Source organism: Melitaea cinxia, chromosome 5 (genome assembly GCF_905220565.1).
Source record: "Melitaea cinxia chromosome 5, ilMelCinx1.1, whole genome shotgun sequence".
In the NCBI taxonomy this organism is placed as follows: Eukaryota; Metazoa; Arthropoda; class Insecta; order Lepidoptera; family Nymphalidae; genus Melitaea; species Melitaea cinxia.
This window is the reverse complement of record NC_059398.1, coordinates 7,600,017-7,612,482: the sequence shown is the minus strand read 5'-3', so window position 1 is coordinate 7,612,482 and position 12,466 is coordinate 7,600,017. Positions and strand designations below refer to the sequence as shown.

The 12,466-nt window shown below is 34.1% G+C and overlaps 1 protein-coding gene across 1 annotated transcript in view; it reads left to right on the top strand.

The window, feature by feature from the left end:
* Positions 1-12,466, top strand: part of LOC123653495 (serine/threonine-protein kinase tousled-like 2) — a 71,068-nt gene that overhangs the window by 44,520 nt on the left and 14,082 nt on the right. Inside the window, exons 3-4 of the mRNA XM_045589487.1 lie at positions 1,336-1,421; positions 2,986-3,039. Of these exons, the coding sequence (XP_045445443.1) occupies positions 1,336-1,421; positions 2,986-3,039 (140 nt within the window). The remainder of the gene's footprint in view (positions 1-1,335; positions 1,422-2,985; positions 3,040-12,466) is intronic.

Below are 12,466 nucleotides of genomic sequence, written 5' to 3'. Positions count from 1 at the left end.
CTATTGATTCAGTAATAAATAGTTAAAGAACATTTTATATATAAGCACGAGAAACTTAATGTATTTAAAACATAGATATAGTAAAAAAAAGTAGATAATGCGCGGCCTTTGTTGTTAGTGAAGCCACAAAACTCGGCTCCTTCAAGTAAATACACGCGCTCACGCACACATATGCATCAAACTACGCTCATTTTCGTTAGTATGTCACGAGGCTTCATACAGTAACTTTGCTTATAAAATGCCGTCTTGTGTGATTAAATGGTGCAAAAACAATACCAAAGTAAACAAAAAATCTGAAGGAATATCGTTTCACACGTAAGTACATATAAAACTTTAAATTTATTGTTATTCCAAAATAATATTGAGGCTATTCGGAACTTATAATTTCAATGTCACGAAATGACGTACCACGGGAGTGTTGCCAGTAGTTCTTTTTTCCAATACCCCAAAATGTGGGTAAGTAAATTGTACGCAATCAGAAAAATAATTAAGTAAAAAGTAGACATAGTTATTGTTTTTTTTTCTCGTGTTATTTTATGTTACATAAATTGAAAATAAAAAAATCAAAATATATTTATGAATTATTAACTCATTTGTTTTATGTTTTAACTTTTTACAATTTTTGAGTAAACTAGGTACCCATATTTTACTATCAAATTTCATGGTTTTAGGTTTCCAACGAATATTTTAATAAGAGGTGAATGGGTAGCAGCTGTAAGACTGAGAAAATGACCACGATTATGCTGGCCATGCGCATAAAGTCAATTTAATACGATTAGTGATTGAAAAATATTTGAACATAAGACTGCATCATATTAGTAAAATGCAAACAATGACGATGACTCTGAGTTCTAAGCGACAAAAATTTAAAAAACTTATACAACATAAAGGATTCTAGGTTTAAGAAAAATAGTAAAAAAAACCGACTGCAAACTGAAAAGAGATAAACAGAGGGGATAGGAAGTGTCCATTCATACGACTATCTTACGAATATATTTTTTTATTATTCTACCGATTTTTTGTTTTATTTTTATTAAATTTATTTAAAACTATAAACAGGTTTTTATTTTCACATACCCATTTTACCTATATTAAATTAATTGTTTAATAAAAATTTTAGGGACTTTTTTTAAAAGGTGTCAACACTTCACTCACTCACACATCTTTAAAAAAGTGGCTTCAGTTTTCTGTTCTAGGTGCGTTATCTACCTTTTTTTACTTGATCTATGATTTAAAAATATTTTAAAATAAATTTTATTTTATTACGTCACAAATTATGAATTTACAAAAACTACCCAGCGACTATAATATGTATTCATGATCTGTTGTTGTTAGGCGCTGGCGTCAAGATGGAGCATTTCCAGGCGGCGCTGGATCCTCGCAAGCAGGAGCTGCTGGAAGCTCGCTTTCTAGGCGCCAAGGTCAGCGTTCTTTTTTATTAAAAATAATTTTATCGTGTGATTAATACTACTTCCCAAGTTCCACACTAAAGTGTGACCTTCTTGTCATTAACGGTGAATAAAATTATCTAGTGGAAAAAAATATTTATTATATTTTTAACACTATATTACTATATAAAAATAAACATTTATAAACCACGCATTATGGTTGGTTAAATGAATTAGATACAATTATTTAAACCTTTTTATTTTAATTGATTTTAAAATCAATTTTTAAAATAAAGATGGCTGCGGTTGCAATGTGTAGGTAACGTTTTTTTGTATTGATTCTTTTGTTCTCTCGCGACTCGGTTTTCTGTTCACTCAGGTTGTTAGTTCACTTTATCGGTAACGTGGAGACGTTGCTATGTATCACTGGGCTACGTCGGCACACAAGCTCACGCTTACGTGTACAAAGAAAAATGGCCGCGCCGCTACAATAATGGAAAGAAACAAGCCTAATAATTCGATATGATGTCATTAAGTGCTCGGACAATTTATTGAATCTCGGACTTGGTTAAAGATTTAACGGCTATAATATTAATTATAATTAATGATTTTACGCTGTAAATTTATTTTAAATTAAAATTTATGAGTGTAAAATAATTTTGAATGCGATATCGGTGGACTCGAAGTCACGTGTTCTTTCACCTGAGCCGAGTTGTTGCGCTTTACTCGCCCCGGCGCGGCAGATCATTGTGCTGTTGCACTGCTTATATTAGACAAGTATAGATAGACAGTTTATATACACATATATGTATTGTGGTCTCGAGCAAGTAAGTGATGTAGATATGTAATTCCATTATGTGTCTCGCCTCCGTCCGCCGCCCCTTCCCGCACTTCTCTTCTGTTCCCCTCCGTGGACCTATTGACGCGTCATTTTGCCGCGCCAGGGCATTGGTTTTATACGTTTTGCTTTATGGGTTATTCAAATGATCTCTTTTAACAAACAAATTCCTCATTTGGCCGTCGGAAATTATTATGTGAGTAACGAAAATTGAAAATATTTAAAGTCGACCAAATTTTCTCAACTTATTGCCGCGTCGTATATTTATCGTACACCTATATCGATTGTTAGGTATGGCGTACCGTTCTCAGTCTATTATAATGAGCGCCGTAGGTATGAGACTACCATTTCGTCATTCGACAACAAGATGGCGGACGGACATAAATAGTTTGCCGGTAAACGTACGTTTGTGACTTATCAACCTACAAACAGATTGGTGCTCTCACTGCCTGACTGCGCGGAATCAGAGCGCAAAGTGCCTACGTAATACATTTAGAACATTGCTCTTTGCGTCTTTGCATTATTCAATTGCAATTTGTAGTGGAATTTAACTTGAACAAATATTCAAATTAACATTCAAGTACTAAAATCTATTCCATTAAAGTTAATAAAATTATATAATATAAACATAAATTCGCAACGGGTATGGAACGTTGTTCATAATATTGAAATAGAAATAGTTCTAAATATAAATTGTTCTAAAACAGAGGGGTTTCTAAACGCATGGTTTACATGAGCGCATTAATCGCGTGCTTGCAGGTGAGCGCAGGGGCGATACTAGTAGAAACCCAGCGAGTCACCGAGTACAGGACGGTGAGTTTAGCCATTTTTGGATTTACGTTGAAACGATCGCGTTAATATTATCACATATCGCTTTAGCCGCCGCTCGCATTGTATGACTATCTATTGCATGATGGCATACGCTAAATTTAGAATATTGTATCTGTGTTACTCTTACTGCGTGGAGCGCCAGTCACCTTGATGATTTTTATTGGGTTCATACGACGACCGATTCTAACCGATATTACTGATTAGTCAATCTAACAAACGTTAATTTCGTAACGATTTAGGATAGATATATATATTTATATAATAAATGAATTAAAATAGTTTAGTGTCTAGGTTAGTAGTAATAGTTTGCCATTATAAAACACCCCAACTATCTCAGTGATCCGTATACGCTATCTTTTATATTATCTTATCATTTTTATAAATAAATAAATACTGTACAATTTAAGTTAGTAACAAATCCCTCGCAATACGAACGACGATGCTGATAAGTGTCAGGGAAGAATGTAGTTATTTGCGTGTGCAAGTGAGCTAAAATATGGCAGTAATGTTGCGAACGACCTCGATGAGCGTAGCAAGCGGCTTAGGCTCGGGGCCGCGGGGTCACCGACACTACGCCGCGTCCCGCGCCTGTCTAACATCAACCACTAAGTTACCCCTACGGTCAACCTTTACGCCTTGATATATATTTTTTATCTATACAATAATCTCTTTCTTACTATACTTAGATTTTATTTCAAACGTATTTACCGTCAATAAGTTAAACAAGTACCTAGTTTTTAATGACATAAATATATTCACTTAATATGTTACCGGTATTCGTTAAGTTTTATTTCAATTACAAGTACACATATCAAATTACATCTTGTTAAATGTAACACGGTAATCCGAAAATGAAGTTTATATTTGTCTTTAGTAGGCGTTTAAAGCATACGGAGAAAAATAGGTAGGCGTAATACAATGTTGTCGATCGGTTTGCACATTCAACACGAAGGGAAATTATAACATGGCGCTTTCGGCCTCGCCCCGCCTCGGCTATAATGTGCCGCCGAACTTCATTCCACTGCTCAGCCGCTCGGTTCCGCAGTTATTTTTACACAACCCGACCTTTCGCACCGGTCGTCACCGCACTCCAGCATAATTTATCTAAATGGCACTCACTAACAATTGATTATACATTTCACTATTTAGGCACATGGCACAAATGAACTACTTGACATTCGATTTAGTAATTAGATGTTACCAACATTAACAGGCGTGCTTTCGAAAGTAAAATCGTAAATGTTGAAAGTAAATATTTTCGTCACGTACAATGCATACGAACGTCCGTTCGCACAGACAGCCACGGAGGCAATGAACGCGCGCTGCGGGGCTGGCGGAGGCGGGCGGGCGCCCTGTCATGCGTCAGCTGAGCGTCACGCCGCGACATTGCAAGGTCCGCCCGTACCGCCTCGCCTGACCCACTGCGCCGTACCGGCCGGCTTGTAAAGCCGGTATTTCATGCGATATACGAATGATTATATTGAGGAATATATTATATCACTTTTAAGCAACTTATAATTTAGTTAAGACTAAAATTCTTAGTTTTACTTATATAAATTGTAGTAAACATACGATAAGTAGAGCGCACCAGTCAGCCGGTTCGCCCCGAGGCGACACGTCATTTGTTGTGAATGGAGCGCCGCGCATGCTCGCTACGCTCGCTTGACTTGTTTTGTCGACTTGTACTCAAAAGAAAACAGATATGAACTTATAATATGTTAAAGTATACTATTTAAAAGATTCATTTTTATATTTAAAGCTGAATCATGATATATTATGGTTCTTAACACGACATGACACACAGATATTATCTGCTTTATTTTAAGCTGTACCATTTTTGAAGTAAAATGTCTTTAAGAGGAAAGGGTACCGGGTCTTTCTCCATACAAACGTAGTCGACTGTTTTCTCCCTGGATAATGACACTAGATCAAATATTTTTGTGACATAGAACTCTTTGCTGCCATGACCATGCCCCTATGTTTTGATTTTTTTCATATTCTTATTATCATAGGAATTAGGAGACTTCAAAAACTCGAAATATTGCATAATTTTTTGTACATTTTCAGACACTCATTAAAAAAAATATATGCATATTTTCAAAAAAATGAAAACATAGGGGCATAGCCGAAGTCTTCTTTTATTTTCTAAAAAAAAAATTTTTTAAAAATTGCCATGTTTTGAGGAGAAAACAGTCGACTACGAAACACTGTTTTGGTCAAAAATTATATACCTAAAACGGTCTGAGCTGCAGTTGTCCCTTTCTTGCTTTTTGGGGGATAGGTCTGGGGGAGGGAAGGGTCAAAGCAATACGTATATACGCCAGCGAAGTGATGCCTCATAGTCGACAATTATATCGATACACTAGTGATGTTATTTTTAGTCGATATTTTCTAAAATTAGTATTAACAAAATTAAATAATTTCTCTTTTCATAACTACAATAAAACCGTATTTGTATATGCGGTTTTTATTGTAACACTGTGCAAACCTGGGCTAACGAAGGGTTTCGCTAAGAAATAACAATGATAATTATGGTAAATAACTGTGTTGTTTGTTTTTGGTACCAAAAGGGCTCAATACAAGGATTTCAAAAAAGTATATTATGATTATTATTACCGTAATACTAATAAAAAATACAATAAGAAAGTTTAAAAAATTAGGACTGCTCTTTTCCATGCCTATGCCAAGCAAGCTACGAGCCGCGCTTCTTCCTCGCCTCCTAGGCGAAAAACAACTTCGGGGTTTACTCTTTCCAATATATTTTTTTATCAATATCGGAATACTTTGTAAAAAGCTATGCATGGTCAAACATAAATATATATCGGTACGTGGCGACTTTAGAACCTCCTCTGTTTTTTTCATCGGTAAAAAATTGCTTAGTTGTTTTCTTGACATTACTGAGGAGCAGATTATTAAATTTGGTCGAATCTATGTACCTATGCGATTCGTATTTGGACTTCGCAAATAGAATCATATTTCTGAATTGCGTAAAAAACTCAAGTGGCCCCACTAGCGTAGCATTCCTTGGAACCCTGGGAACCTTGGGACCCTGTATCAAAATTAGTGGGGGGGGCAGGCAAATGATGGGTAAAGATTTCTCACAAAAAATGCTTGCATTGAATTAAAATAAATGTTTATTGATTATAAGTTATAACTTCCTCCTAGAATAGACAATAGTGAGTGTAGTCTGCTGTAGCTGTTCCTGTTCCATCGAAATCCTTAGGTAATTTTTGATCAGTTTTAGTTTTGAAAAACATCAAGTTAATACCTCCGGAAAATTGGATGCAAGGCTATTGAATTTTATCAGTAATAATTCCATGAGTTCTTTAATGGAATGAATGTTTTGAATTTCGGATTTTAAGCTAATTTAAAGAGCTTGTAGTTCCAAGCTGGAGAGTTATTAGCCTTGACCTGCAGCAATAGATGCGGGGGATCGTTCGCTTCAGCCTGTGAGGCCAATACTATTAGTGAATTCCTATGAATCTTCCGCATCTATATGGGGGATTCACAGGCGCATAACCTGAAGAAGAGATTCAACGCTGCCTCCAGGTCTTACAGGTAGTAAATCACTAGGGCAAAGTTCAAACACAGCAGAATTGGCGAGAGACTATTGGGCTTTCCAAATGGAACCCATGCCTTTTGTTTCTTACAAAAGCTGTCGAAGGTAACTTTTTTTAGTCTACACTTCCATCATTGCGCGAACCTGAAGGCTCTCTGGCATATTATGCGAAAAAGTAAGCGAAATTCTTTGCACTCTTTTTGCGTCGAATTGAACTCTTGACGATGAGGGAAAAGCACCACCGAGCATTCCACGGTGCGAACACGCGATGCGTAATGTGCACTATGAGCAGTGTCGTTTATCGTGTTCTGCATTATTTCGATGTCAAGAAGTCTAGTGGTGCTAATTGTATCCACCAGTGGTTTGCAACCAATGTGCGAGCTTCGTGCGCAATGTTTCCGCGTACATTCAAAGTGTGGAATGACCTTTCTAAAATTTGGGGGTTTTAAAGCGTCTAGTGTCTACATCTTTTCTCTAAAGGCCATGGGCGACGGTAGCCGTTATAAATCAGATGGCTTCGTCTGCTTGTGGGCCCCATTCTTATATAAAAAAGATTAATTCATTGTTCATAATGATTAACTGAATCCCGAAATAAACGATACAGAATGTTATCAACAATTGGGCGCACGCTTGACTCGGATAAAAGGGGACTGCTTTTCAGACTTCAGTCATTTCTGAAGTTAAAACTCTATAGGTATGTATGACAGTTTTTTTATTCTTTTTTCCAGGAAGCACAAGATTAAGTGACATTGTGGATAACATTTTACTAATTTTTGCTTACACACCTTAGGGGCCCTGTAAATAAGGGGCCCCGTATCATTGATACGGCTGATACGGCAGTAGTTACGCCCTGAGTGGCACCCAATTCCCTACTTCGGGAATACGTATATTCTCAACTTACTTTACTCTATTCTTTTTAACCCTGTTGTACCTGCTTATCTAAAACGACGATTTAAATTTCTTAGTGATTCCAATGAACGCAGTTTTCGTTCTGAGGAAAGCTTACTTCTTGAATTTCCCTCTCACTCCTCTTTCGTTTGTACTAAATCTTTCACTGTTCAAGCTTGTCGACTTAGGAATTCTATAGACGTGTAAAATCGGTTTCTATTTTTAACCCACTTCCAAAAAAGGAGGAAGCTCTCAATTTAATTGTATTTTTTATGTATGTTACTTCAGAACTTTTGACTGAGTGGACCGATTTCTACAAAAATTTTTTTAATCGAAAGGTGGTGTGTGTCATTTGGTCTCACTTGAGTTTATTTGAGATCTAACAACAACTTTTCGAGTAATATAAATAATACGTTTTTACTTGACTATTTTCGTCGACCTACGTTGTATTATACCGCATAACTTTTTACTAGGTGTACCGATTTTGATGATTTTTAATTTAATCGAAAGCTGATGTTTATCGTGTAGTCATATTTAAATTTCATCGAGATCTGATAACAAATTTTTGAGTAATCTTTAATAACGCGTATTTACTTGACTATATTTTCGTCTACCTTTGTTGTATTACATGTCGATGTAATTGAAGTCGGCTTTTTTTCCTTTGCGTACAAGTCGAACTCGGTCCACCCAGTCAAAAGTTCTGAAGTAACATATATACAAAAAAAAAGAAAAATACAGTCGAATTAAGAACCTCCTCCTTTTTTGGAAGTCGGTTAAAAATCAATCTGATACGTATTATTATTTTTTGTTGGTGTTCAATAAAGTGTATTGTTATGTTATGTCATGTTAATCAACCACTCTTTAAAAAAATTCAATCGATTACGTAATTTGCCTAACTAAAAAAACATAAATAAAATAATAATTGAAAAAGTCGCCTTCATGATTTTTGTAAGTGTACAGTAAATAATGTTTAAAATTGGTGTAATTTATTTAGCTATCTTTGTGTAATTATTGAATTTTTATCTTGTTCCAGCTTTTTCAATTGACTTTCTAATAGTTGTTCTTCACGCAGGCGGCTTTTCTTGTTTTTTTTTTTTATTTATAATATTATTTTTAACCATTGTTATATCGCCGCAATTATATGTTAATTAATATATATAACCTATACCCATGTATTAATAACTGCGACAAACATGAGACATTACAAATTATATAGGTACTAAGGCAAACATTTTATACTGTGTATGTACTACATTACATATATATACTATACTTACACTTATACTATGTACTACATGTATACACTATAATTATGTATGTATTTCATTACCCATTCTTACACACACCTCAACCATGTAATTACATACCTAATTCATAAATAAAGTACCTAAGTATTTCGATAATTACCCACAAAAATATAGACATGTATCAAGTCACAAAGAGTATCCAATTCAGAATAATAAAACATAAATAATAAGTAGTTTACGACATTCAATAATAGTAAGCCGAGTCACAGCAATACGATGCAGAACAAATTCAATAAAACAAGCCAAATTCAGAAACATAGCACTATGCGCTATATGTACTCGTAGTCAATCACAAACGAAAGATGCGAATACTAAAATATCGTCAACAATTAATAGCTGAATAGCCGGCGCACGCACACTAACAACACGACAGTCACACATAGAAAAAACGGGGCGGAGATGGCGCGGGGCGCGGTAGCGGCATGCAGCGCGACAGAAACATTTTATTCAAATACCTATTTTTGAAAAGTCTCTTCGGTACCCTTTCCTCTTAAGCACGCTTGACTTGGGGAGTAAGCTGGTGAATGCGTTATGAGAGCGTTACGAAAAGTGTGATCGGTTTAATTACTGTATTGTATTTTATTCATTTTTAAATATCACTTCGTAGTGACTTCCTCCACATTCAAATTTTCGCTTTTTGTATTTTATTTTGGTAGAATATTTAATATTTTTTATGATTTATATGCCATTAAAAGTAACATTAAACTAATTTAGTTATTAATAATAGTACTAATTTTGTAGTAAAACACAGTTTATATATTATTTATAAACGATTAAGTGCGCAGTTTCTTGCCGATTCTTCTCTGCAGAATATCTACATTTCAAATCGGTTGCAGCTTCACTGTTAAAAATAATGAAAATTAATTAATAAATTAATATTTTAAAAAAATATTATAATATAATATTATTTTATTTTAATTTTTAAAATGACGATTCGAAGGTGCATTTGAAGCCTATTTGAATAAAGTTGTTTTGATTTTGGTTTTGTTAATTATGCGCTAATCTGGAGATCTATTCGGATATCTCTATCTTCGATAACGATTTTTAAGATCGGAAGTCTGTTCATCGGTAAAAGTTCTAGGTTATTAGAAATAAAGTAACGACGCATAGAAAGGGAACAGTGCATATTTATTAAAGTTGATATGTGCAAATAACACATCAATACGACACTCGTCAACGTTACACTTTATAGTTCATTTCAATTAAAAACCCGATTAATCCATCTGCCGATATTTTGTAGCTTACTCTTTGTTGTACTTATGCTAGAATTACATCGTATTTGCTTTAATTTCACGATGACATTGATTTATGTAGCTTAATCTGTTGATATAATTATGCTATAAATATTTTTGGGCGAATTGTTATTAAGCATTTTTTTATTTTTTTTACATTTACTTAATACGGACCAAATTTAAATCACTTTAACACACACAATATACTTCATATTTAAGATCGAATTAGAAATGTAAAAAATAGTCTCATGATTTTTCAACTATAATAAAATTGGATTGTCCAAAAATAGAAAAAAGCTATATTTAAGAACTCATCGTGTGATAAAACTAGTAATAGCTGTAACGGTGAGCAAAAGTACTACTAAACGGTAAGGGCGATTAGACTATTAATTCATTTTTTTCATTCTTTTTATTATGTAAATGTGGGATAATATGTAGAAGTTACAAATTTGAATAGTTACTACCTTAGATTTTATTTGTATTTCAAAAGAGCTTTAAACTTGTAAATATAACAATATGCATATTCGTTTGTTATAAAAGCGATAATATGTTCTGTTAATGTACAGAATGATAGCACAAGAAATAATCAATAGTGCAGGGTTGGATTCGAATCTCGTGGCGCCTCGTTGGCGCTGCACACTTGTGGCTGGTATTGCACCCTACCCTCCCCCGCCCGCTCTCACCTCGGGCCCTGCACACCCCTCGCACTAGAAAATTGGGTTAAACAGCACGCGGCTGAATACCGCACCGGAAGAGGGGATTTCGGGGTCCGCGGAACTGCGCTTCCACAATGAATGCGGGACAGAGATGTGACTGAGTATTGATTGTCTTCAACATCGAGACGCAGTTTCCTGCGGCGCAGTTATGCACACGCCCCTAACAATCTTATTATTTTGTAAAACGCGATCAAATGTCTTTGTTTTCACTTACCTTTAAGTTTTTCAATCTATTTTTAATGTACGTACACTTTCATGGTGTTTTGTTGATCGAATGCAAAACAAATTTTGGATCTCGGTAACTACAACCTTTTATCATTTATAGTAAGCAACGACTATGTAAATTGCTTATACTATTCTCACAGAGGAATGTACATACATAACAAGTACCACAACGTTATAGTATTTTAAATTCATGCGAATGTGAGTAGAAGTTTAAACCCGGTTTAACGATTTTATATGACAACTTTTAGGATTAAAAAGGTTAAAACAATAATGAAAAAGCTTAAGTTCAGCAAGTTAATTGATATTTTATTAGTTTATGGCAGAGATATTGACCATTATGATAAATGTAACTATTCTTTTTTCATTATATATATATATATATATATATATATATATATATATATATATATATATATATATATATATATTATACATTATATATAATAGATCTTTATTCTTCTTTCATTAATGCCTGTCAGTTTTTACCTTCAAAGGAGTAAACGACAATATAATGTAGCATGAATTAATTATGCTCGAGATAAATGCAACGTGGACATATATTATTATGCATCGACGTAAGTTAAATATTGTTGCCAGCTCGCTAACTTTCCATTCGCCTGGTACTAGTTGTGCTAAATATAGACACGACAATAAGTACGTGGTAAACTATGCGATGTCTTCTACATTAAAACTAAATTACAAAAGATTTGCTTTCCGTCACAACGTCGGAAGGATATTCAAGTCCAATTATGTGTATATTATATATTTTAGTTGAAATTGTCAATTAATTTTTGTATTAAACGAAAAAAATGTACTAAAAATGAGCAAGAAAAATGTCTAAAATATTAAATCAAGTTCAAAATTCAATTCAAATTCAAATTCAAGTCACAAAATTTTATATTATAATATTTTTAGTTTTTACTTAAAAGCGTGGATTATCATAGGTACTACAAACGGTGGTTTTTCGACTTGTATAAATGCATATTTTTTGTTTTATTGTATAAAATAATAATGCTCAGTGATCTTACACGGCGATTTTCGTAAAACTCGCATGACCGTTATTAACTAGATCTACGTTTAAATTTGTATCACATTATGATACAAATGTAAACGTAGTATTTTAACACATGGCATTCTCTATTTCTCATACTTAGCCACACGAACGAAACTTTTCTCAACATTTTTTAGTGTGACTTGTATAATTTAAATAATAAAGGTGACTAGGATTGTAGTGCTTAGTAAATATTTTGTTTGTGGATCAGCCGTTTCTAAAACGTACGAGAGTGCGTTTTTATGTTCGCGAAATGATCTTCTTCTCTAGAATTAATGGCTTTCAATAGTGCCAAATGAGAACAGATGATTTCGCCAATGTCACGTAGACTACACATATGTCAAGTTTTGTTGTAATCGGAATAAATTCTTAATTATTAAAGGTCTTTGAATTATTATTGACCAAGCAACTCAATCGAAAAAAAAGTGCAA